Source organism: Colius striatus, chromosome Z (assembly GCF_028858725.1).
Source record: "Colius striatus isolate bColStr4 chromosome Z, bColStr4.1.hap1, whole genome shotgun sequence".
Classification (NCBI taxonomy): Eukaryota; Metazoa; Chordata; class Aves; order Coliiformes; family Coliidae; genus Colius; species Colius striatus.
The window spans coordinates 88,697,655-88,723,117 of record NC_084790.1 but is presented as its reverse complement, the minus strand read 5'-3'; the positions used below and the strand labels follow the sequence as shown (position 1 = coordinate 88,723,117).

At 49.4% G+C, this 25,463-nt stretch overlaps 1 protein-coding gene across 4 annotated transcripts in view; it reads right to left on the bottom strand.

Annotated features, from left to right (window-relative positions):
* Positions 1-25,463, bottom strand: part of ZNF532 (zinc finger protein 532) — a 48,531-nt gene that overhangs the window by 2,366 nt on the left and 20,702 nt on the right. For 3 of the 4 annotated variants that reach the window (XR_009820916.1, XM_062019132.1, XM_062019130.1), the window contains 6 exons: positions 23,224-23,405; positions 19,963-20,139; positions 12,962-13,124; positions 9,126-9,404; positions 4,844-4,956; positions 2,209-2,356 (listed from right to left, as the gene is read on the bottom strand). Coding sequence is in view for 3 of the 4 variants with exons in the window: in XM_062019132.1 (XP_061875116.1) it covers positions 2,209-2,356; positions 4,844-4,956; positions 9,126-9,404; positions 12,962-13,124; positions 19,963-20,139; positions 23,224-23,405 (1,062 nt within the window). In the remaining variant the exon portion in view is untranslated. The remainder of the gene's footprint in view (positions 1-2,208; positions 2,357-4,843; positions 4,957-9,125; positions 9,405-12,961; positions 13,125-19,962; positions 20,140-23,223; positions 23,406-25,463) is intronic. The other variant, XM_062019131.1, reaches the window with a different exon arrangement.

The following is a 25,463-nucleotide window of genomic DNA, read 5'->3' as shown; positions in this document are numbered from 1 at the left end:
CAGCTGGGGAGGAACAACCCCCTGGGCCAGGCCAGGCTGGGGGTGACCTGCTGGAGAGCAGCTCTGCAGAGACAGACCTGGCAGTGCTGGCTGATAATAAACTGCCCATGAGCAGCAACGTGCCCTCGTGGGCAAGAAGCCAATGGCAGCCTGGGGGCATCCAGCAGAGTGTGGGCAGCAGGGCCAGGGAGGTTCTGCTCCCCCTCTGCTCTGCCACATCTGCTGAGGCCTCATCTGGAGTCCTGTGTCCAGTTGTGGGCTCCCCAGCTGCAGAGGGACAGGGAACTGCTGCAGAGAGGCCAGTGCAGGGCCAGCAAGATGCTCAGGGCACTGGAGCATCTTCCTTGTGAGGAAAGGCTGTGGGACCTGGGGCTGTTCAGTCTGGAGGAGACTGAGGGGGGAGCTCATTAATATTGACAAATATCTCCCTGGTGGGTGTCAGGAGGTTGGGGCAGCACTTTTTTTTCTGTTGTCTCCAGTGACAGGACAAGGGGTGATGGGATGAAGCTGGAACACAAACAGTTGCATTGAAACATCAGGACAAACTGTTTGAGTGTTTGAGTGAGGGAGCCCTGGCCCAGGCTGCCCAGGGAGGGTGTGGAGGCTCCTTCCCTGGAGGGCTTCAAGACCCACCTGGACACGTTCCTGTGTGACCTGATCTATGTGGGACCTGCTTCTGCAGGGGGTTGGACTGGATGAGCTCTCTTCTAGAACCCCACTGTGATCACTGGGTGTTATTTCACACCTGAGATGTGACTGTGCAGATGTCTCCTGGCAGTTGGTAACCACAGTCATGTATTGCCAAAGGACTGATCAGTGCACATGCTTCAAAACTAATGAAACTCATCATTTCCTGTATTCTTCCCTGTTCTTCTGAACCCCCTGCATTCCCTGTAGCTCAGGTTGCTCCGTGGTGTTTGTGAAGACTGTACAATAGCTGCCATATTTTCAACACTAGGGAGACAGCAAGTTGGGCTGGGAGCCATGCACAGGACAGCAGTGCATTGTGAGGCACAGGTATGATCATCAACAGAAGAGTTAGACGAGACTGTTTCAGCTGGAAGGGCCCTACAACCACCAAGTCAAACTGCCTGACCCCCCAGGGCTGACCTGCAGCTACCCCATGGTGTTAACAGGTGGTGGTTTTGCCTGGGCCAGGTTTTTGGTAGTGTGGGGGCTACAGGGGGGGCTTCTCCCTGTTCTGGTGGTTCATTAATAAACCTTTTCTCCCAAGTTGAGTCTGTTTTGCCCATGACACTGATTGCTGAGCCATCTCCCTGCCCTCATCTCCACTCAGAAGCCTCTCGTTATGTTTCTCTCTCCCCTGTCCAGTTGAGGGGAGCAGTGATAGAATGACTTGGTGGGTACCTGGCACCCAACCAGGGCTGAACCACCACGTAAGGACAGTGTTTAAATGCCTGTTCAATGGTTACAGGCGTGGGACAGCAACCACCTCTCTTGGGAAGCCTGTTTTGGGGCTTCACCATGCTCTCAGGAAAGAAATGCTTCCTCATGTCCAGTCTGAACCTCCCCTGGTGCAGCTTTGAGCCCTCTCCAGGTGTCCTGTCCCTGGGTCCCAGGGAGAAGAGCTCAGCACCTGCCTCTCCAACGAGTCACCCCTCAGCCTCCTTCTGTCCAATCTACACACCCAGAGCCCTCAGCCACTCCTCCCTCCATCCCTTCACCAGCTTGGCTGCCCTTCTCTGGGTGCATTTGCAGATCCTCTCGTCCCTCCTGGATGGGGAAGCCCAGCTCTGGGCACAGGGGAGGCTGCCCCAACACCATAGCAGCAGACCCCACTGTACTGCAACCATCAGGCTGAACACAGTTTCACTGTATGACATTAGCTCAAGGCTGTGTAACTGGAAGGAGGTCACATTGCTTCCACATAACCTGTGGCTTTCCTGCAGCTCTGAGAGGACTTTTCTGCAGAGGATTTGAAAGGTGCTCTTAGAGCAAGACACTAATGGCTTGAATTATACTCTGCATCATTCAGTGATCAAATCAAACAGAAAGTCTTCCAAAAAACATGTTCCAGTTCAAGCACAGCAGAACTTGTTTCAGGATCCTTTGACACACTTTTGGGCTCTGCTTCACTAAAGATCAGACTTGGATGGGCTCAAGATGCCTGCTTCTGTGTAAAGATCCTGACCCTGTGCTCACAACAAAGCCACTCTTGGTGACTGAGTCAATCTCCTGGGTGATTACCTTGGTGTCCTCTTTTACTTCCCTTTCTTCCAGGTTGGTTGATTCCGTCATTTCCTTCACATCAGGGTCTTTAATGCCGTGCATCAGCTGAATATGTTTTTCCAGCATCAGCCGTTTGGTGAAGGTTCGTCTGGAGTCGGGGCAGTGCCTGCAGGAACACAAGGCTCACGTTCAGAGGTCAGGCCTAACAGGAGTCATCGGGGTCTCAGGAATACAAACAGGGTGGGTAAACACTTCCAGACCAGAGCAGAGTCTGTGGGAGCATCTCCCAGGCCACTGCAGGGGTGTTACAAAGAAAACTGGCACCAAGAACAAGGAGAAGAATCTGAGCAATTGATATTCAGTGTGAACGAGAAGTTCTCTGAGAACAATGTCCAGAATGGCACAGGGTGGGCTCAGAGGTCACCCCTGCTAACATCACCATCCTGAACACTCTGGCAGACACTCTCCCTAATTCTCCTTCCTTCAAATCTCCAGGGTAAGCAATGATGGATGAATGCCACCTCCAAGGGGCACTGCATTCAAATCCCAACCATTTCATAGAATCACAGCATGGTGGGGCTGGAAGGGACCTTTAGAGCTCATCCAGCCCAATCCCCTGCAGAAGCAGCTCCCACCTAGATCAGGTCACACAGGAACGTGTCCAGGTGGGTCTTGAAGCCCTCCAAGGAAGGATCCTCCCCACCCTCCCTGGGCAGCCTGGGCCAGGGCTCCCTCACCCTCACAGGGAAATAGTTTTTTCTTATGTCTAAGTGGAACTGTTTGTGTTCCATCCTCATCCCATCACTCCTTGTCCTGTTGCTAATTACTATAGAAAAAAGGGACGTCTCAATCTCCTGGAACTAGCAATTCCTTCTCAGCTCCCTTTCCAGCCTCAAACTGACCAGCAGAACTCCAGAGTGTGTGCTTTGTGCTCCCCAGGGAGCTGCCTGCATCACATCCACTCCTCTCACAGCTGTGGGGAAGCTGCTTCTCCTGAGCTCTGAGGCTGCACTGTGCAGGGGTCTGGAGAGGGGGGCAAACAAGAACTGCAGGGAGAAGTTCAGCTATGTAGCTCTTTCTGAGCCCCTCCTCTTGGGCTGTCACTTTTTAAATGCTCTTTCATTTAACCTTACTTGATAAAAAGACAATGAAGAAGGAAAGTCAGTGCTCCAACGACTTTGAAATGTTAGGCCACCCCAAGCCCAGGCAGCTCCAGGCTGGGGCAGAGGGGCTGGAAACTGCTGCAGGGAAAGGGCCTGGGGGGGTTGGTGCCAGGGGCTGAACAGGAGCCAGCAGCGTGCCCAGGGGGGTGAGAAGGCGAAGGGCAGCCTGGCTGGGATCAGCAGTGGGGTGGCAGCAGGAGCAGGGCAGGGATTGTCCCCTGTGCTGGGCCCTGGGGAGGCTGCAGCTCCAGGGCTGTGTCAGTGCTGGGCCCCTCACTCACTGCCACAGGGACACTGAGGGGCTGCAGCGTGGCCAGAGCCGGGCACAGAGCTGGGGAAGGGGCTGGAGCACAAGGGGCTGGGCAGGGGCTGAGGGAATGGGGGTGTTGAGCCTGGAGAAGAGGAGCCTGAGGGGACACAGCAGCACTCTCTGACACTCCCTGACAGGAGGCTGCAGGGAGCTGGGGGTCGGGCTCTGCTCCCCAGCCGTGAATGACAGGACAAGAGGAAAGGGGCTGGAGTTGCCCCAGGGGTGGTTGAGGCTGGAGCTGAGGCAGAACTGTTTCCCTGAGAGGGGTGTGAGCCCCTGTGCCAGGCTGCCCAGGGAGCTGGGGGAGTGCCCAGCCCTGGAGGGATTTAAAAGACACATAGATGAGGTGCTGAGGGAGTGGTTTAGTTTAGTGCTGGCCTGGCAGTGTGAGGTGAGGAGTTGGACTCGATCTTAAAAGTCTTCTCCAACAGCAATGGTTCTATGAAAAGCAAGAACCACCGTAAACGTGCTCAGGGGATGTGCAGAACACAGGCACTTGTCATACACCAAGAGAAACAGCAGAGCCAGCTCACGTTGGCTGGAGTTCAGGCTGAGGGGACATCAGAAAGTGTCAGAAGCCCTTGGTGGGATGGCTGTGCTGTGTGTGGGGCCATCCCTTGCTCCCACACCCCCTGGCCTTGTGCTTTCTGGGACAAAGCAGAGATCCCGCTGTGGCAGAGCAGGGACTGGTAAGACCTCAGTCAGAAAACAGGGCTAATGCTCTGCAGCTTCCTTTTCAGAGCTGCAAACTCTCCTCCAGGCTGTGCAAACACACACCAGACTATGAATGCAGAGGTACAGCACAGAGGCTGCACTGTCATTCTCACCTGAGTGACATGGACTTCTCTGTTAAACTACCTACTGTCTCTCCAGCCATTTAAACATCACTAAGGACTTTTTGACACTGAAAGGGAAACACTGCAAATACTGACTTTTGTGCATTGGAAGAGCAGGCTGCAAGCTGTCAGCTCAGCGAAGTTTCAGGCCGGGCTCCCAGAGCTCCAGGGCCAGCAGCCAGCTCTACTCTACACACACAGCACAGCCCAGTTTGGTGTGTCTCTGTACCCAAACAGCTGATTCACTGGAACAAACGGGACACTTGTCTTCAGACAATCAAGAAAAGGAATGCAACCATGCATGGCCTTGTGTTGGTTCCTAGAGCAGAGGAAGTGTAACTCACGAGCAGGTGTACACCTTCCTGATGCCTTTGTGCTTGATGCGGTTGTGACGGCACAAACTGTGGGACGAGCTGAAGGATTTGTCACACTGTCGACACGGATGCTTCTTCATTTGCTTTCAACAGACAACAAAACACATTCGTTACAAAAGCTCATTAAAAGCTCTGTGTGTGTGTGTCTCTGTGTGTGTGTCTCTGTGTGTGTGTGTCTGTGTGTCTCTGTGTGTGTGTCTGTGTGTCTCTGTGTGTGTCTCTGTGTGTGTGTCTCTGTGTGTGTGTGTCTGTGTGTCTGTGTGTGTGTCTGTGTGTGTGTCTGTGTGTGTGTGTGTGTCTGTGTGTGTGTCTGTGTGTCTCTGTGTGTGTGTGTCTGTGTGTCTCTGTGTGTGTGTCTCTGTGTGTGTGTGTCTGTGTGTCTCTGTGTGTGTGTCTGTGTGTCTCTGTGTGTGTCTCTGTGTGTCTCTGTGTGTGTGTCTGTGTGTGTGTCTCTGTGTGTGTGTGTGTGTGTGTGTGTGTCTCTGTGTGTGTGTCTGTGTGTCTCTGTGTGTGTGTCTGTGTGTGTGTCTCTGTGTGTGTGTGTCTGTGTGTCTCTGTGTGTGTGTCTGTGTGTCTCTGTGTGTGTGTCTCTGTGTGTGTGTGTCTGTGTGTGTGTCTGTGTCTGTGTGTGTCTCTGTCTGTGTGTCTGTGTCTCTGTGTGTCTGTGTGTGTAGCCTTTGATAACAGGGAAGAACTGTCACTGATGGTGCCCGGGACGGCGCCTCCCCAACACCCCCCTCAGAGACCCTGCAGGCCAGGGACCTGCAGCTCCCCCACAGCAGTGGGGCCACACCAGCAAGGGAGACCAGCGGATGACTTCTGATCAGCAAGGGCAGTCAGGTGAGAGTCAGGTGAGAGCACTCCACAGCAGATGTTCATAGAATAATGTAAAGGTTTGGCTCATTCACTCTCAGGTTCTGAGGAAGTGGCCAATTCCTCAGCAATGGAGGGGCACAAAGATCCAGGTGCACATTCTGGTACCACACGGGTCATTCTCTGCTCCTCTGGCTACTCACATTAATAGTGACAACAGCTTGAAAACCCCAGTTTCCAACCCTAAACACCAACAAGCTGAGGCCATGCAGAAATGCCTGAGGAACTGAAAACCATCTACCTCTACTCCTGCTCAGAGTGCTGGGCTTTGTGTTGATGTTCACATCCTCCCTAATGTGCAGGAATGCTGCTCAGGAACAGCTACAGGCAAACCAGCGGGGACCTGCAGAGCTGATGTTGTTACTCACAACCACCACTTACTGCAAAGTCTGGAGTGAACAGTGGAAGGTTTGAGCACAGGGAAAGGTTATGTCTGGAATGGTTAAAGGAGTAAGAGCTGTTCAAGTGAGAGGAGAGACCTTTTGCTACCAAGACCAAGATCACTCAGAGCGTGGGGGAAGGGAAAAGAGAAGCAGTTCTGAAAGGTCACTCATGCAAACGTGAAGCAGCCCATCAGGAAACACGATATGGTAATTTTTCTGGGGTCAGTCAACACAGTGCTGGTAGAGGCCCAGCACTGCTCATCCCACGCTTCCTCTCCATGATTAAAGGCCAATTAAAAGAAATCAACATATTTTGCTCCTAAATGCCTACAAGTGAAAGCCTGGCAGTGTTTACACAAGGTGTATGCTCATTAACACTACGGCATCATCAGACTGTGCACTGTGCTGATGGCTGCAACTGTGAGAACCTGCAAACAAAACATGTGGAGGCACACTGGGGCTGCTCTGAGGAAACAGCCCTGCACCATGATGGAACAACGTTCCACAGGGATGGGTTCTGAGGCCACTCTGATTCAGCATCTTCACCAAGCACCTGGGTGGAGGGGACTGAGGGATCCTCGGCAAGTTCCCTGCTGGCACCAGACTGGGAGCACTGGCTGATGCACCAGAGGCTGTGCTGCCAGTCAGTGAGAGCTGGGCAGGCTGAGAGTTGGGCACAGAGGAACCTGCTGAGGTTCAACAAGGGCAAGGGCAGAGTCCTGCAGCTGGGGAGGAACAACCCCCTGCCCCAGGCCAGGCTGGGGGTGAGCTGCTGGAGAGCAGCTCTGCAGAGACAGACCTGGCAGTGCTGGGGGATAATAAACTGCCCATGAGCAGGAACGTGCCCTCGTGGGCAAGAAGCCAACGGCAGCCTGGGGGCATCCAGCAGAGTGTGGGCAGCAGGGCCAGGGAGGTTCTGCTCCCCCTCTGCTCTGCCACATCTGCTGAGGCCTCATCTGGAGTCCAGTGTCCAGTTGTGGGCTCCCCAGCTGCAGAGGGACAGGGAACTGCTGCAGAGAGGCCAGTGCAGGGCCAGCAAGATGCTCAGGGCACTGGAGCATCTTCCTTGTGAGGAAAGGCTGCGGGACCTGGGGCTGTTTAGTCTGGAGGAGACTGGGGGGTATCTCATTAATATTGACAAATATCTCACTGGTGGGTGTCAGGAGGTTGGGGCAGCACTTTCTTTCTGTTGTATCCAGTGACAGGACAAGGGGTGATGGGATGAAGCTGGAACACAAACAGTTCCATTGAAACATCAGGACAAACTGTGTCAGTGTTTGAGTGAGGGAGCCCTGGCCCAGGCTGCCCAGGGAGGGTGTGGAGGCTCCTTCTCAGGAGGCTTCCAAACTCCTCTGGACACGTTCGCATGTGACCTGACCTACCTGGGGCTGGCATGGGGTTGGCATGGGGTTGGTCTGGATGATCTTCCAACCCCACCAGTATGTGATTGAATGAGATATACATAAGCCTCACACATTATTTGAGGAAAAGCTTGAAATGGAACAAGTTACCACATAAATGTGAGCACTGAAACAGTCCTTTAGGCAACCATTTGAGTGCAATCATCTAGTATTCCATAGTAAAAGCTGCTCCTGAGGTAACCTGGTGCATTCTTACTAAACATCATTGGCAGAAAGACAAATGTTTCAGCCAATATTTAGGCAGCATTTTCAGTGTGCTGCCTTATTTTTTGCACCTCCTGCCCCTGTGCTGAGCTTGGGGTCAGGCTGGGCATCACTCTCCAGTTCCCCTGGAAGGGACAGTTTCACAGAGAGGTTGTGTTGGAATTGCATCAATGTAAAACGAATCTGGTCTTAAACTTGTTCTTGTCTGCTGGTAAAAGCACAGCTGAGTTAATACTGGGACTAACAAGAACAAGGGAGTGGACCAACAGCTTATCTGCTGCTATAAAGAGACTGATTTTGACAGATAACTAAGCTGTGAGTGTGTGTCACAGGATCAGGAGCAAGATTCAGCACCCAGAGGTGCCCCAGGAGCTGGGATAGCTTTGTGGAGTTTCTTTACAGACAGTGCCTGGCAGAAGTGTCAGGAATGTACACCTGCCAGGCTGGAAACTAGAAGCAATTAACAGCTCCTAAGCGATTTCCAAGTCAGAAATGCAAAAAACGTCTTTTAAAGCAGCTGGAGAAATCAAATGGAGACCACATGACCTCAGCTGTCTGTCTCCCTTCCCTGCCCTCAAGCTGTAAAGGCAGAAGAAGGTAAAAGACAAATGTCCTTCTGTGACTCAAAAGCCTTTGGTTCTGTGTGTTTGGTTCCCAGAGGCCCAGCACAATGTGGCTACAGGACCCTTCAGCAGGAAGGCTGAAAGAATGACGTAGGGGTGCAGAGGCAAGGAGGAACATGAGAACAGTGGCCAGGGGATGCAGCAGGAGCAATAACCTGTCTTTCTGCTGACTTGAGAATTCAGCGTTCCAGTACTTCACTTTCAGTGCATTTCCAGTAAGCCACCTCGCACCCAGCTGCTTTAGATGCAAAACTCAGCTGCCCAGCTCTGCTGACCTGCTGGCTGAACCTGCAAGTGTGAGACTGGAGCAAGGGCTCAGCCTGAGCCTGTCTGCCGTCCCACTGCAATGCCACCGGGCACCCCACTCACTGCACCAACAGAACAAGATTCTGTTCCCCAAGGTGAAAAGAACTTTCCAGAGAGGGAACTGAGAGGGAACAAAGGAAGAAGCAAGCACCTGGGCCAGGTTGGATGACTTGGGTGACACACTGGAACATCCCTCACTCTTCCTAGCCTGAAGACATTTTGGTGCTGGAAGAACAAGCCTACAGTGAAGTAAGAGTGTGCAGATTTTATCAGTGGGACTATGCAGAAAATGACAAAACCTAAACAGCCACAGAGAGGAAGATGAAACAGACGTGAGAACGGACAAGAACTAACAGTGGGACTAAAAGGAATCGTTTGCAAATGTACAACTGAGCTTGAAAAGAAAGAGACTCCCTGTTCGAGGTGTCAGTGACTCCTTTACCTTCCCGTGCTCCTTCCTCATGTGAGAGATGTACACGTCTCTCTGCGTGAAGAGCCTGTCGCACTCCCAACACGTCCAGCCAGGATTGGCCACTTTCTTAGGCTCTGCTTTCCTTATAGGAGAAGGAGATTTCTTCTCTAACTTTTCTGTGCCGTTGACAGGTTTTGTGTCCTCCTTGTTGTGACTGGCTGAGTTCTGAGTTGTGGGTTTAGTGCTGAGAGGCAGGTTTATCCCCAGGTTTGGTGGCCCCTCAACACTTTTCAAAGTTCCATGCATAGACTGCAATAAAGAGAACAAAAAAACAAGGAGCACAAAACTAACAGAGAAGCATACAGTTGTACTGATAAAACACAAAGCCCCTCCAAAACAAGAGTCTATTGTCAGATCACATTCTTAATGTAAAGAAACGAGGCCTAGCATCAACAGAAACTATTCGGTAACACTAACAGACACCATCCATGGCTAAAGAGAAGTTTCCTTTCATGGATATCTTCACCAAAAATGATGTATTTTGGAGGCCAAGTACAAATTGTTGCTTAACAAGGAGGAAGAAGGGCCTGGAGAAGTGCTTGGTGTTAACTGCTCACTTCACTCACCTAATGTATCAGTCAGAGCCTCATTTCAAACTTTGTGACTAGAGACTTCTATGAGGGGAAGGTTTTTACTGCCAAGTATGAACTTGGCACACTGGTAAATAAGACAAGAAAAGGCAATTCTGGAAAGATTGGGCAACTGTGTTGTTTAGGACGAATTCATAGTTTATACCTTGGCTGAGTCAAGCTCAGGCTGTGAGCACTCTACCTTAGGGCTATGTTCTAACAGTGCTTAGAATCACGGGTGTGCAGGGCTGATGGGGTCCCCAAGACCAGGAGACAGCCAAGAGGTATCCAACAAGCTGCTCTCAAGCACCCTACAGTACTGATCCTTCCTCACTGACTCATTCCCAGACTCTAAGTTTGAGTTTACTTAAACTTAACCACCAGTAAGAAGGGAAGAACTCTCCCACCTCCTCTTCCCCAGCATCTGGATCCAGTGTCACCTGCTGGTATGACACTTGAGCTTAGGAAGACCTGGCCTTCAGCTGCATGTCTGCTCCACGCATGGACACGGACACAGCAGGAGGGAGTCAGCAGGCTCTGGGCCAACGAAAATGACTGCAGCCCAGACTGAACGTCCTGCTGGACATGGACCCACCCGAAAGGTCCCTTTCACACCCTTGGCAACGACAGTGTTCTCATCTCCTGGCCTTTGCAGTACCTCTCCCAGGTGCCACGTCTGGTCATCCCAAACACTGCTATTTTTCCTACAGACCTCAGAAACAAAAAGCCCCACTACATACATTCTTGATTCTGAGAATGTAAGGACACAAATTTGATGCTCCAGGGTAATATCTCAGTACCAAGCTCTTCTGAAGACCACGTGGCTCTCGGGACTACCCGCTGGCTCTACAGCAAATATCAACCTGACCTACAGGCGGAAAAGCCAGCGCTTTAAACAACTGCAGTGTTATCACAAAGCAAAGTGCACAGGACCAGCTGACTGGCTCTGAGCACAATCTGCAGTTGTGTGGCAAGCGAGGGGGCTGCCTTTAGCATCCCACTGCACCAGGACAAGGAGGATAAAGCACAAGGTGGGAGGAAGGAGGTTCCTCTGCCTCCAGGCAGCTGAAGGCTGACCTGCAGACTCCACCTTAGCTCGTCAGCACGTAGGATATTAGTGCTCAGCTTTTAAATGCCTTAAAATACAACATTTGACATTTAATTTCTTCTTTGGAAACAAAAAGCAGCAAAGCACAACATGGGGTTGCAGTGATCACAGCACACATCACCAGCAGAGCTGGGAGCGGTACACCTCTGGCCCTGACCTTCACCACCTCCTCTCACTGGCTGTTGGAAGTTTCCTTGTAGCAAGCCACTGCAGAAGAGGACAAACATTTTGCCAACAAGAAACACTCACACCTGCAGGAATTATTCTAGCCTATTTTTGGTAGATAACCTCCTCCTTCCGTAGCACTGAATAACCTCCTGAGCTCCCTCCTGCCCCTTGCTGTGCTGTTTTCACCCAGCTCTTCTCTGCCTTGGTGCTCTCTGTATAGCTATACCAAACAATTATGCTTTGTGCAGCCGGGCTAAGCTCTGCCCTTGCCTGTGGCTTTCATCCTCTCCACAAGTTCTTTTTCTGGTTTTATCTATACTCCATTTCCCCTTACCCAAAAGTCTGGTTTCTGCTTTTCTGCTGCTGTCCCTACTGCTGTACACACATCCTCAGTGTAACAGCACTGGCAACTCTGAGTAAAAGCAGCAGGACTGTGCCTGCACACGTGTGTTCTAATCCTCTCATTTTATCCTCAAAAACGCCTGAGTCATTTATAGTGAAACATGCTAAAAAACCACTGTTTGAAAGCGGAAATACTGTCATGCAACACTACAGCCAAAATAGCCAGTGCCCACATCCTGGGTAACTGAGACTAACTTTGTAATGAGAGCTAATTTATGCAAAAATAGGTTCTGTCCCTAAATACAGACAGACCATGCTCCAAAAGCAGCTGCTTTCAGGTCTAAAAAGGTAGCTTTGTGCAGATATAACAATACTTTCACACTAATACCTGAGTCAGGAAAAGCTGATCACACAAATATGACAGGAGGGCAAAGTGTGAGAACCTGCCATATGAGCTTATCATCCATAGGGCAGATGAAAGGAAGTTTTGCAAGGGGACTGCAGTGCTGCCTGAGAGGCACCATCTGAGGCGCCTGGCACAAGTGCAGGGCGATTCTTACAGCACCTAGCAGCCACCTCAGAAACAAAGAAACGTCTGGTCCCTGTATTTCTGCATTTGGCTCGGCCCTTCCTTATCTCCTCCTCAGTTTCAGATTGGCTTTGAGACCAACTCCTTTTTCAAGGCTTGTGATATTGTTTTCAGCACAGCTTCAGAGGTTTCTGAGGCCACAGGTGCCACGGCTGGAACTGAAGGCCTGTTTTAGCAGACAAGAAAGGTGTCTGGCTTCCCCTTATCCTGCACACAGATTGTACCAAGTGTCACTGGAAGAGAAACCCATGGAATTGAGCACTTGTAATACCTTGCAATGGTGCAAACAACTTCAGCTGTTACCAGGCAGCAGATGCTAATAAGGCACAAGAAATGCAGCGCTGCTAACAGGTTTGGTATCGACACAGCAAGGTAACACAGCGCATTTAAAGCACCCAGCTACTAAATTAGAGCTGTGGGACTGCTGATTCTGGAAAACATGATTTGCAAAGATGATGACAGTAAATCTTCTTCAGTTCTAAGGGCATTTACGAGAAAACAGGCTTCAAGTGGGTTTTTTCCAAACATGCGTGTGTTGCTGTTGATACAGAAGCACACAATCTCCACATCTATTCAAGAGCCACACTGGTTCCTAACGGTGAGCTCTGAACACCAAAGGCTTGACTTTATCATGCACTCAGCATGCTCGGCTCCCCACAGTTGGAACAATACTGAGAATGCTGTAAATAAAGCTCAGTACTTCACAGGATGGGACGAAGTTGCTTCGCTATGCCCATGATCTCCTTGATAAAATGGGATGTGGTGCAGTGGGACGCTCCTGTTATACCAAAAGCAACATGCAAAAAGGAAAACTGAGTCAGTGATTACAACACAGGTATGCTAGAGACCACAGGAGATAACAACATTTTAACATCTGAGAACATTATTCACAGGTTACTCTCTGGGAATTATTAACATCTGTGTCTTTCAGCAGTCGTCCTGCTACTGTGCCCCATACAGCGTTTTCTCACAGCATATATTGCATGACAAACGGTATCTATGAACGAAACAAGAGAAGATGCCTACACACCTTGATGTGATCCATCATAAGCTGTTTCTGTGCATACAGAAGAGAACAGTCTGGACACTTGAAAACAGACACCTTCTGGTTTTCAATGTGCTGATCAAAGTGGCGATAGAGCAAAGGTTGTAGAGTAAACACAGTGTCACACATAGAGCATTTATATATTATTCTAAAAACAGAAGTACAATAAACAGTGTCAGTCACATTGATCTATTTGCAAGAATCATGATGTTAACTTTACTTTTGTTTCTCAGCAGAGGTAAGATCTGACATGTTCAAGCAATCATTTCACACTGCCTGGAAAAGGTTCACATTACACTGATTAAAAACATCCTCCCACGTCAGAGAATGGGAGCAGCAAAAACCCCACAGAAACGGGAAAAAAACCCACCATGAAGTGCAAACAAAAAGCCAGAAAACAAGAACATGTGCCAGTTATGTATTGCAACACCAGCGTCTGCTTAGGGTACCCTGGAAGTTACGTGTCCTCAGCTGCCGCGCTCACCCGTTACAGCTGAAGGCTAGTGCACCTGCTCTGGGATGCAGCGGCAACACGTTTCAAAGGAGGGATTGATTGGATCGTAACTGGGGACACAGTTCAAGATACATTCAGTTTTGGCAATGCCTGTGGCTTTGAACCTTCTGAACACAAAGCCTCGACTCTCCAATGCCCCAACGTCACAGGATGGTGTTTCCCTGGTTGGCAGCTACAAGCTGCTGAGGATCTGCCTCTGGAAGCAACCTGGAGACAGCACCAAGGCCACCACTGCTTCCCACAGCACAGGTGCCTGGCTGCTGCCCCACATCCCATCTGCACAGGCCAGAACTGCGGCACAAGCTGCGTGAGCTCCAGCAGCCGTGCAGCTGGGGCAGCAACGCACCCACTGCCGCCACCCCAGAGCGCTTCAAAACACGCACAAGCACAGCAGCAGGTAAGTGCTGACAGCACAGCCCCTGGAAATGAACCTGACAGCATTTTGTGGCACAGAATTTTGGCCAAGAACGTTATCAAACAACCTGGAGATAACGGTGTTTGTATCAGCTCTCTGCCAAGGGCCTTCCAACAGACAGAAACCAGACACACAATCCCCTGACAGAGATGCTGCAACAACTGCTACCTGACTGGAGGCTCAAGCTTGTTCCGTTTTGCTGGTGACTTTACTGTGAAAAGTGTATCTAAAATTGCACCCCAGGTACTTATTGACTTGATGCTTTGCTGCTTGTTCTCGTTTATCTGCACGTTTGATGGTATTAGGTGTGACTTCCCCGGCAGCTGAAGGTAACGAGAGCAGTGCCAAGGCTCGAGCTGCAGCCCCTGACTGCATCTGCTCACTAGCAGGAAATCATCCAACTCTAAAAACAGCACACTGATTTTTGGTTTGAACTTGGAAAATGAATGAAATGACACAGCAAAGAAAAGGAACAAAGAAATTTGCCTCAGATCACCATATGAGAGAGAAATCTAATCCCAGAGCCACCAGCAGTGGTTGTACCTCAGAGAAAGTTCAGCTACAACAGAAGAAACCCAACAACCGTGTTCAGAGCAGGGCCAGGCGTGTCCTCTGTGAAAGGAACCCCCCTCACCCCATCTCTCAGAGTCTGATCTCTGTCCTAAAGAACCACTTTCCATTAAACACACCAACCCTGCCTGCTGAGTTCTCTCACTATCCACCCCAGTGTCCCGAGTCCCTTCTCCATGCCTCTGAGGAACGACCATCACGAGCACGTGGTTCAGAAGCTCTGGAGATCGCTGCACTGTGCTTTGAGGTGACAAGAACAGGGACACTGCTGCAATGTCCAAGCCACTCAGTGAGTATAAACATTTGAAATAATGAAAAATAACACACTTAATCATACTAACTGTGAAAAATACTGTGGTTTGAGTCTGGAACAAGTGGCTCCAGATCCTCACACGTGCTGACATGAATGTACTCTTTACACAGCCTCTGACAGCCTGTGTGCTACTGCCCTGCTCTCTGTGTGGCTTCCCTTCCCTTCCCTTCCCTTCCCTTCCCTTCCCTTCCCTTCCCTTCCCTTCCCTTCCCTTCCCTTCCCTTCCCTTCCCTTCCCTTCCCTTCCCTTCCCTTCCCTTCCCTTCCCTTCCCTTCCCTTCCCTTCCCTTCCCTTGCCTTGCCTTGCCTTGCCTTGCCTTGCCTCAACCAGCAACATTGTCCAAAAGTCAGGAAGCACTGAGCCTGGTTACTACACAGGTAAATAACCTGAGGTAGAGGACTACGACAGCCGTGTCCCTGGCAGGGCAATTTTCACCCTCCTGGCTCACTGCTCACAGGCAGAGCCCCAGCACCTCGTCGCCCCTGGCCAAGCAGTTGGTCCCATGGCTGGATGCTAAAGAGACAGGAGTAAACTTACATTGCTCCAAGCTAGCAGCATGCAAATCCAGACTGGCAGAACCAGAACTAACCCTCTGATTGCTTCATTAAGTACATTTCTATCAGAACAGTGCCTTCCAAGTAAAACTGGACGCCAATCAGAGAATCTGCTTTATGACCTGGAACCAGACAGTGATCTCAACAAGTCACATCTTTAGTGTGTAAATGTAACATAGTGAGGTTACATAATTTAATCCAGTAAACTATGATCTGAACACGCTTCGGACTCTCACTGTATCTCAAGTGAGGAACAGGAGACTACGGAATCACTGAGGCTGGGAGGGAGGCCTGGAGGTCACGGGGAGGTCCCACCACTGCTCAGCAGGGTCAGCCAGAGCAGGCTGCCCAGGACTCTGTGCAGTCAAGCTTTGAATGTCTCCATGGGCTGAGACTCGACAGCCTCTGGGCAGCCTGTCCCAGTGCCTGACCACTTCACAGCAAAAACGTGACTTCTTGTGTTCAGGAGGAGACTGACACGTTTCAGTCTGTGCCTGCTGCATCTCGTCCTTCGGGCACTACAGACAAGAGTCTGTCTTCATCCTCTCTGTGCCTTCCCATGTGCTATTTATACACATCCTCCTGAGCTTTCCCCTCTCCAGGCTGGCCACCCCATCTCCCCCAGCCTCTCCACATGATATATGCTCCAGTCCCTTACTCATCTTAGTGTCCCTTTGCTGGACTGTTGATGCCATCTGCCCTGACTTCAGCAAGGCTTTAGACTCTGTCTCCCACAACATCCTCATCAGAAAGCTCAGGCAGTGTGGCTGGATGAGTGGAGGTGAGGTGGATGGAGAGCTGCTGAATGACAGAGCCCAGAGGGTGGGGATCAGTGGCATGGAGTCGGGTTGGAGGCCTGTGGCCACTGAAGTTCCACAGGGATGGGTTCTGGGGCCAGTCTGGTTCAACACCACCTGGGTTGATAAAAACCACCTGGGTGAGGGGACAGAGGGACCCTCAGCAAATCAGGGCACTGGAGCATCTTCCTTGTGAGGAAAGGCTGCGGGACCTGGGGCTGTTCAGTCTGGAGAAGAGGAGACTGAAGGGGGAGCTCACTGACATTGACAAATATCTCACTGGTGGGTGTCAGGGGGTTGGGGCACCACGTTTTTTTATTGTATCCAGTGACAGGACAAGGGGTGATGGGATGAAGCTGGAACACAAACAGTTCCATTGAAACATCAGGACAAACTGTGTCAGTGTTTGAGTGAGGGAGCCCTGGCCCAGGCTGCCCAGGGAGGGTGTGGAGGCTCCTTCCTTGGAGGGCTTCAAGACCCACCTGGACACGTTCCTGTGTGACCTGATCTAGGTGGGAGCTGCTTCTGCAGGGGGTTGCACTGGATGATCTCTAAAGGTCCCTTCCAACCCCCACCATGCTGTGATTCTATGAACTGCTTGGTACAGTAGCAGAGATCTCAGACAGGTCTCTGGCAAAGGCTGTACCCTGTTAAATTCATACCAACATCACCAATAGTATGAGCAGTGACTATACACACTTCAGAGTATTTCTTTCAGTCACATCCAAGCATCACTTTCAATGCTGAATACATGCAGCTAAGCACACTGGTTTGTCCATAACTGAAGCAGTACTTAACATGTAACAGCTTAAACCCTGGTCTGAAGCTTCAAGGCAGCTGTGCTTAACATGGCTGTGGTTTACAATCACCTGAATTCAACAGGGCACCTGAGTGAGGCTGGCAGCTGGAGTGTCCTCACACACACAGCCTGGGTGGCTGCTCAGAGAGCGCTCCTGCCCCACAGCACACTCCAGACCAGCTGCACGGGCTGCTTCACCTCCCAGACATCTGATGAGCTTCTCATAGAACCTTAGAGTAAACACTGATGTTACCTCACAGGAAAACACCTCCATAGCACACAAAAGCTGTTTAGTGCTTTGGAAGCTTCTGCACCACAGTAGGGCATTTAACCCACCCAGGTTTTTGTCTCTAAGAGATGGTACCTGTGGGTAACACACTTTGTACCAACAGCACAGGGCACATCCACGTACATAAACCAGCACTTCTCCAATATCCAAAACAACATCAGCCATGAAAAATGTCTTTGTGCTGTTCCTGTGGAGTTACACTGTTTACTGAAAAAGACAAATCCCAGTTAAGCTTTGGTTTCCCCCAAAACCCAGGCAGGCGTGCTGCAGGAGAGCCTCACGACGTTGCAACACACAGCAGCCATCCATCTCCCTCTATTACAATAATCTCATTCCGTCCCACTGAGAATCACTGCACACAAACTTCATTTTTCATACAGCACACAGCTTACTCTGCCTGCTCTGAAGCAAGCTTCTGTAATGCAATTGGAAATCACAGTTCCAGCAAATGCCAGAGGCCACAGACATTTACCCAGGGAGCCCAGTTCCCGTAAACAAAGAGCGTGAAGCAGTGAGGAGTCCCCAGCCTGGCTGCAGCCCCAGTGCCCTGGCAGGGGCTGGCAGGAGCAGCGAGGAGTCCCTCAGTGCCAAGTGCAGAAGGCTGCTCTACCCTTCTTGTCACTTGTTTTCAGATTTTCACTTCAGAAGAACACACATTTAATGAGTTTATGTGGCCACACCTACACGACTCTCATGACTGCATCACACTCCTTTCCAACAATGAATCTGTTAACGGCTTCCAAACACACCCCAGGCACACACAATGTAGATGAGGGGCAATGCAATGCAGATGAAACCAGCAGCAGGACACTAGTCAAACATGCACATGTTGCCTCAAATGCAACAGCACTTGTCAGCTCTACTCAGTGCTGGTCACACCACACCCAGACCACTGTGTCCAGTTCTGGCCCCACAACCCAAGAAAGACATGGTCAGACTGGAGAGGGTCCAAAGCAGGACCCCAAAGGTGACCAAGGGGCTGGAGAATCTGCCCTACAAGGAAAAGCTGAAGGAGCTGGGCCTCTTCTCCCTGGAGGAGCTTCAAGGGAGCCTCTCCACAGTGCTCCAGTACTTAAAAATGCAGCTACAAAGATAAAGGGATGCTCTCTCTTCACAAGAAGCCACATGCAGAAGACAAAGGGCAATGGGTACAAGTTGCCCCATGATAGATTTCATCTTGAGTCAATAAAGTAGCTTTTTACAGTGAGAACAATCTTCCATGGGAACAACCTCTGCAGGGACATGATGGAGTCCCCATGACTGGAGGCTTTCAAGATGCAGCTAGACAGGGTGATGGATCCCATCTTGGCTCCCTTACCCATAAAGGGCTGGGCCTGATGGTCTCTCAAGGTCCCTTCCAACTTGGGCTGCTCTGTGGTTTTAACACAGACAAACCAGGATCTGAGCAATGCCAGGAGCATTCGAGATCAGTGTGACCAAGACAGGTGACAGAAGTCATCCTCAGAAACCCACTCACTCCAACAGGAAAACCATTTCCTTTTAAATCACCTAGAAGTGATAAGGTGCACGAGTGTGCTCTGTGCACGTCAGAGAAACCACACGGAGCTAAACACTGCCATATTTACTCTCAACACTGGACTCGTACTAACAGAGGAGAGAGGAGACAGAGGAAAAAGGTCTGCAATGGGAAGGGATGAGGCTATGATCGAGATCTGAAGCCTGACTTCCACAGGCATCGGCACCTGCAGCCCCCACTGCTTCAGCTCAGGCCCCCAACATCTTCAATGCCCTTAAAACAAAGACCCCGAAGTCCAGTTCCTACTCCTGCCCTGTGTTAGCACCTCCAGCAACCCAGCATGCTCAGGCACCATTTTCCTAGCTACAGAATGGAGTCAGTTCTGCTTTAACCCAGAAAAAGATTACTGGGGGAAAACAGTCATATAACCATCTGTACAAAGGCAGCTGTGCTGACTCGGAGGGGCAAGGCTGGGAATGGCTCGAAGGCTGGCACCTCTCGCTTAGGAGCACACTGCAATTGCTCTGCTTGAGGTGTGGCTGTCTCAGGGAAGGGAAAACCTAGCTCACCACTCCTGAAAAGTACAGCTTTCTTGAAGGAAAGGCTAGTAGAGAGAATGAGAACAGAGTCTGCAGGAAGAGCACTGCCCGGGAGGCCCGACGGAGAGAACAGGGTCCCACAGGCAGCGGCAGCCCGGAGACAGCGGCCTCCTCGACACCCACCTCTCACAAGCACACACCCCAGCCCCTGTGCACGGCTGGCACTGCACACACACAGCCTCTGCATTCACTCCAGTGACCATCTGTGAGCAGATGAAATGGCATTTTCCCACCTCCTCATGCAGGCGCAGCGCAAAGCACCGAGTAAGCCCCAGTGAGTCCTGGCAGCTCGCTGGGAACCAGGGGCTACTGTGGTTCACAGCAGGAACACAGCTGAGCTAAGGCAATTAAAAACCAAGAGGAGCAACACACTGGCAGCCCGTCCAAATCCCTTCTGTCAGCGCTGTTTCCCCCTCCTGCAGCACACGGTGTTTGAAGGACTGCGGCTGCCACGCTCAGGGACACTTCACTGCTGCCAGATCATCGGCCAGCCAGGAGCTCAGCAAAACACCACACCAACCCCACACCAACGTCAGCAACAGGCTGACAAACTGCTGGTGGCACAGGACGTGACCGTCAGGATTATAGCAGAGGACAGAAAGCAATTGCACAAGTTATCAACAGGCAGGCAAGGGCAGTAGAAGATTGGTTTTGCTTACTTTGGTTCGCCTATCTTGACACCGGGGTGCTGTGTGTAGGCATGGGAGTGTGTGCTGGGAGCAGATTTAAATGCCATGGGACAGATAGGACACTTGTAAAAGACTTCACAGTGACAACCTTGAATGTGAGACTTGAGCGCCGCCACATCAGAGTACACAACATTGCAATGCAGGCAGCTGCAAGAGAGCGGAGAAGAGTCACGTCAGCCTCGCCCGGAGCAGCACCCGGCCAAACGCTGGAATCAACGCTCATTTTCAAGCAAGTGGGAGAGAGAAACAGATGATATATATAACTGGATAAAACGATGTCATTTCCAACAGCTCAGTGAGAATCAACATCAACAGAGATTTGCATATCAGAGAGCAAGGAAACAAGGATTCCCCAAACTTAATTTGAAAATCTAAGAGACGTGAAGTCAGAACAGGTCTTTTTCTGGCATCACAACAAAACAGACAGGAGGGTCATCAGAAGGGTTCTACTGATTGTAAAGAGAGTGCTTAAACCCTCAGCAAATTTGCACAGGGGTTTCACAAGCTGCGTTTAATCACATGCAGTGGATTGTGTAAGGTCTGCCACAGCAGCTCAGAAACCACCACCCAAACAGGAATCAGCACAGAAAACCTCACCGCTTCTCATCAGATTTCATGAGACACACTGGCAATGATTTTCTGTACGTGTAATAAATCAGCACTTGAATTTAAGAAAAGCAAACAAATAAACCAAAAAAAAGAGAGTAATTTAAATTTGGGACAACTAAACCGAATCTCTGCAGCCAGATCAGTCAGATTGGAACTCTGAAAAGGCTTTTCACACACAGACTTCTGCTGAGTCGGTAATTTGTGAACTTCCCGCCTCTATTCTAAAAGGAAACGATTGAAAAATGGAGTTAATGTCAGTACACAAACACTTCTGCACACAATGGGCTTCTTTGGCGCCACACAGCCCCAGTGCTGAGTGCCACCAAGTCAGCCCAGGAACGTATTGCAACAAGCAGCTGCAAAATAACCTGCCAAATGAACGGATTTCTTACGGGCCAGCATTTTGCAGTAAGAGTTTCACAGTTTAAACCCAGACGGCCTCTCTCCCCCTTCCCACACTGTCAATTCTGCCACCTGTCAGAGCTGTAGCAGCGTTGTCACACTCGCAGAAAACGACTCTGTCGTGCTGTTTGATGCTCTGATGACAGCAATAAAGCAGGAAATAGTTACACACTGCACTCCAGAATCCTGCTTTCCCTTTAGAACACATCACCTTTGAAATTTATCACACGGCTCCCTTTCTCTTTTGAGCATTAATTTACATCCTTAGCACTATTAATGAAGTTTGTACCTATCCAGTCTCTGCTTACCGACACACTTTGTGAGGTAAGTGGCCCTTGCCTTTCTCACGTCTGTTAGGAGCTTCTCTGCTAACAGAGAGGTGAACATTTCCTCACAGTGGCACCAAGCACGATCGTCTCATTAAGCAGATCTCATCTCAGGCTGTCACTCGAGAGAGCTGGGTCACATTTCTCACCTCCCTGTCCCCTCCTGTCTGGACTTTATCCTCTAGTGATGCAGCATAACGAATGATCCTCAGCATCCATCACTGTGTGTCACAGCAGATCTGAAGGACCAACCCTTTCTGTTTTGGATTGCTTTCCTCTTTCAACTTGGAAGGATGCAGTGAAACGTCAGGTTGAAATTTTCACCTGATTTAGTCCAGACAACTAGCCCAGGTTGCTGAAATCAAGCTGAACTCCCCCACAGAGGTGCTTTGGAAAGGCCAGACAGGTTATGCTGTTCCTCAGGCAAATGCATGAGAGTGCTGAGGAAATGCTGAGGAGCCTAAGAAAGAAGACATTCCCTTGCCCAGACACTGCTGCTTTGTGCTAGGTATTTTTGGCATAGTCTCACCATATACAGGAACTCTGACCTGATGTGAGACGTTTAGTAGCTTCAGCTTAGACACACGGTGAAGGACTCGTGAGTCTTCTGGTGCTACCAGCACAGGCCTGAGCCCCTGAGGATGACTCTACAGAACCAAGTGACACAGACTAGAGGGAAGGGAGGCAGAGTGCCAGCAGCAGGTGCCAGAACAAGCAGGACAAGACGGCTACTGCTTGGGAGCAAGGAACAGGAGAACCCAAAGAGCTGAGGGTTGTGTCAGGCCTCAGGTTCATCTGAAAACAGACTGCCACAGCAGCTGGCTCAATGAAGCATAGATGCTTTCTTCCCTTAGGGGAAGATTTCACAGGCATCCTAGTGAATGAACTTGTGTCACCTGAGGGGGCAAGAAACTCCCTACTGGTAAGACTTTAAATCACCCTCTCCAGCCTACAGGATCAAGTGGGAAATGGTTTAGGATGGCTGAGCAAAGCTCGGCTGCAGGGGTTGCTCTTCTGAGCTCTTGCTGTGCTGCCTACGATTTGGTGCAGGTGAAATTCAAAGACAAAACAATTTTCCAAGCCTTTCAAAACTTGACATTCCCATGAAATGCCTCTGATCCCCATTTCCTCTGTGCATTGCCATTACAGGGAAACGCAGGGACTACAGAGAAACTGAAGAGTTACAAAGAAGAACCAAAAGACCTGGCTGTTTGATAAAGGGACATTTCAGGTGATGTAAGGCTGAGGAACCTTGAATTCTCACTGAAAAGAGAGCAACCAGACAAGTGCAGCGCACTCATCAGTATCTCAACAATGAATTCTGGCTTACAGAGTCGTTACGGTTGGAAAAGACCTTTAAGATCAAGTCCAACCCCTCACCTCACACTGCCAGGCCCAGCACTAAACTAAACCCTATCCCTCAGCACCTAATATGTGTGTGTTTCAAGTATCTCCATGGATGAGGACTTCCCATCTCCCTGGGCAGCCTGTTCCATGTGAGTACATTGTCAGTAAACCCTGAAAACTGCTGTTCTGCCAGAGAGAACAATCATTTCTTTTCAAAGAAACTTAAAAGTGGGGTTTAAGAATCTGAAGTTATGAAGATACATCTGAACTCTCTAGACCTTCTAAACTACCAAGTCCTGAAGTGACACTTTATGGCTGGCTGAGTTTAGCTAATACTCTCATTGCATTACACACTGCAGTGGATGCCCAAGCCAAAGCAGAGACCTAATGTATTTATTCCAAAATTTGGAGTATAATAGCAGTGCTGCCATGACAACCTTAAACCCATGGAGCTGTACTCTACAAACAATGCTTATGAAAATGGAAAACAACTTTAAAAAGCATAAATTATACATAAATTGACAACAAAAGTAATCATTATACTGACCGAAAACCAACTCTTCGGGTATAATGCAGGCAGTTCTTAGTGACATGAGTCTGGAAGTGGACAGATCTGCAGATTGCTCCACATTCAGGACACGTGTATGGAGATTTATGCTGATGAATTCTCTGGTGTGATGCAAAGCTGCACTGGTTAGGAAGCAGCATCTGGCAGATATTGCATGTCTTCTAAACGATAAACCAAAATAGACGAAACAAAAGGTTTGGTTCAGGTACACGTAAGGTCTTGTTTTACACACTGTAATATATCAAATAAAAGGTTAAATGTTATGATTATGAACCAACAGAAGTAGGCAAGTACTAAATGCAGGCCCTATGGACAAATCTTGTAGGACAGAGCTGGCAGACACTAGCAACCAGACACACTGACATTCTGGGCCACTCTGACACAACAAAGCTCCTCCACAGACCGCTGACCGTGGCAGATGCACAGTGGTTTATACAAGTCTCCTTAGGTGCCTCATAAAATGACCTTAGTAGTGCAAGGGGCCTCAGTACAGCCTGAGAATCGAACTTTATGGTTTTAATTCAGTGCACCACATTAAAGTGAAAAACTCACAGCCACCAAGCATACCCACTTCGCTTTCTTTGACCCTTGCTCCTGATGAATTCTCATGGCAACATCCACAATACCAGTACGATGGAATATTGCCAGGCAGCAAGTGCACGGGCAGTTTCTCAGGCTAGAACACAACATCTGTATTGCATCAACATACTGTGCACCTGAGCGAAGACTGGAGACACGTGCAAGATTTACAAAGCCTTCCTCTGCAGGGCACTTTCAGTATACAGCAAGAACTTACTAAACTAACTCTTGTGCTTTGTTACACAAAACCAGTTTGACAAAGTCTTCAACTGCAGGTTGCCTATATGCCAACCCAGGAACACTGACATTCTTTGGGTGCTGTGTGTCATTTTTGGGATGAAACACAAATGATACAACCCAGCTGTGAAGAGGCTTTGCTTCGGCTCAGAGTTGCATTCCATCACTGGAGGGCACAAAGAGTCAAACCTGTAAAAGCATTCCAGAAGACATTCTGTTTACAATAACGCTCCTCTAAAAGCTCTAAGCAGAGAGCTGACATCCTGCATGGAGCTATGCATCTGTTTAACTGTGGCGGTGAAAGCTGCGTCACTGACTTCAACAGAAACACTCATGGTCTCAAAGATAAGTGCAAACACAAGTCCTTGTAGAATAAGACTTAAACCCAGCTGCATTTCTAAGACTTGGCTTTCTGAGGTGTCTCGAACTATTATTGTTTGTTTCCTATGACTTGGGACTTCAGAATCTCACCAGTGACTTACAAAGACAAAACCAAGACTCATTTACAACATGGGTATCTTTCAAACATATCTGTGTATTTCTTGGTAGGAGTCTTGCAGACGTAGTGATGTGTGTGTGCATTCTGCAAGAACACAGAACAAAACACGCCCTCTGGAGCTGCACTGCACATTATTCACTAACCTATCTTGAAACAAAGAATTAAAAGCAGTCCCTGTCCTCATGGTAAACCAGCCTCTTACTGAACAGCTGCTTTACAAAACGCCACCCCTTTCTTCCAGTTTAGGGAACTCTGCTTTACATCTGCTTTAATAAAACAGTAAGATCAAGATTACATAAAAAGCTGCCATGGTAGAAGAAACAGTAGTGTTGCCAACAGCTTTCACAGGAGTCCCACTTACTAGTATTAGCAACTATGCCAGCAAGACAACCCTCTTCCCATGTAATCAACAGGAGACAAGCACCAGCTCCAAAGACAGGAGGAAAATGCCTTTCTACTCACTGAAAAAAACAACTGCTTTTTTTTTCTAATAGAATCCTGTTTATTATCAAAGTCTAAAGTAACTTCATAACTGTCTTTCTACTTCTACAATACTGCTGACACTCTAACAACAAGTGTACTTCTGTATGACAACCTGTCCACTCTTCTCATTCCTTATTTGAAACAGCTTAATCCAAATGCTTTCTTTTGAGGGTGCACACAAGTACTTTTGATTCTTTTTCTTAAGCCAGTAATTTTAAGTAGAAACTTTAAGACAAAGCATCTTGTGGTCAGACACACAGAAGCAAGAAATGCACTCTCACATGGCTCACTGTTAGGGTTTACTTTGTGAACACAAGTCTCCATCCACAGCTCTCCAACGTTCTCATGACAGCGAGACAGCAGGAGGCAAAGCATTACAATAGAGGAAGTTAAGCAAAGAAAATCTACCACTACCCAAATT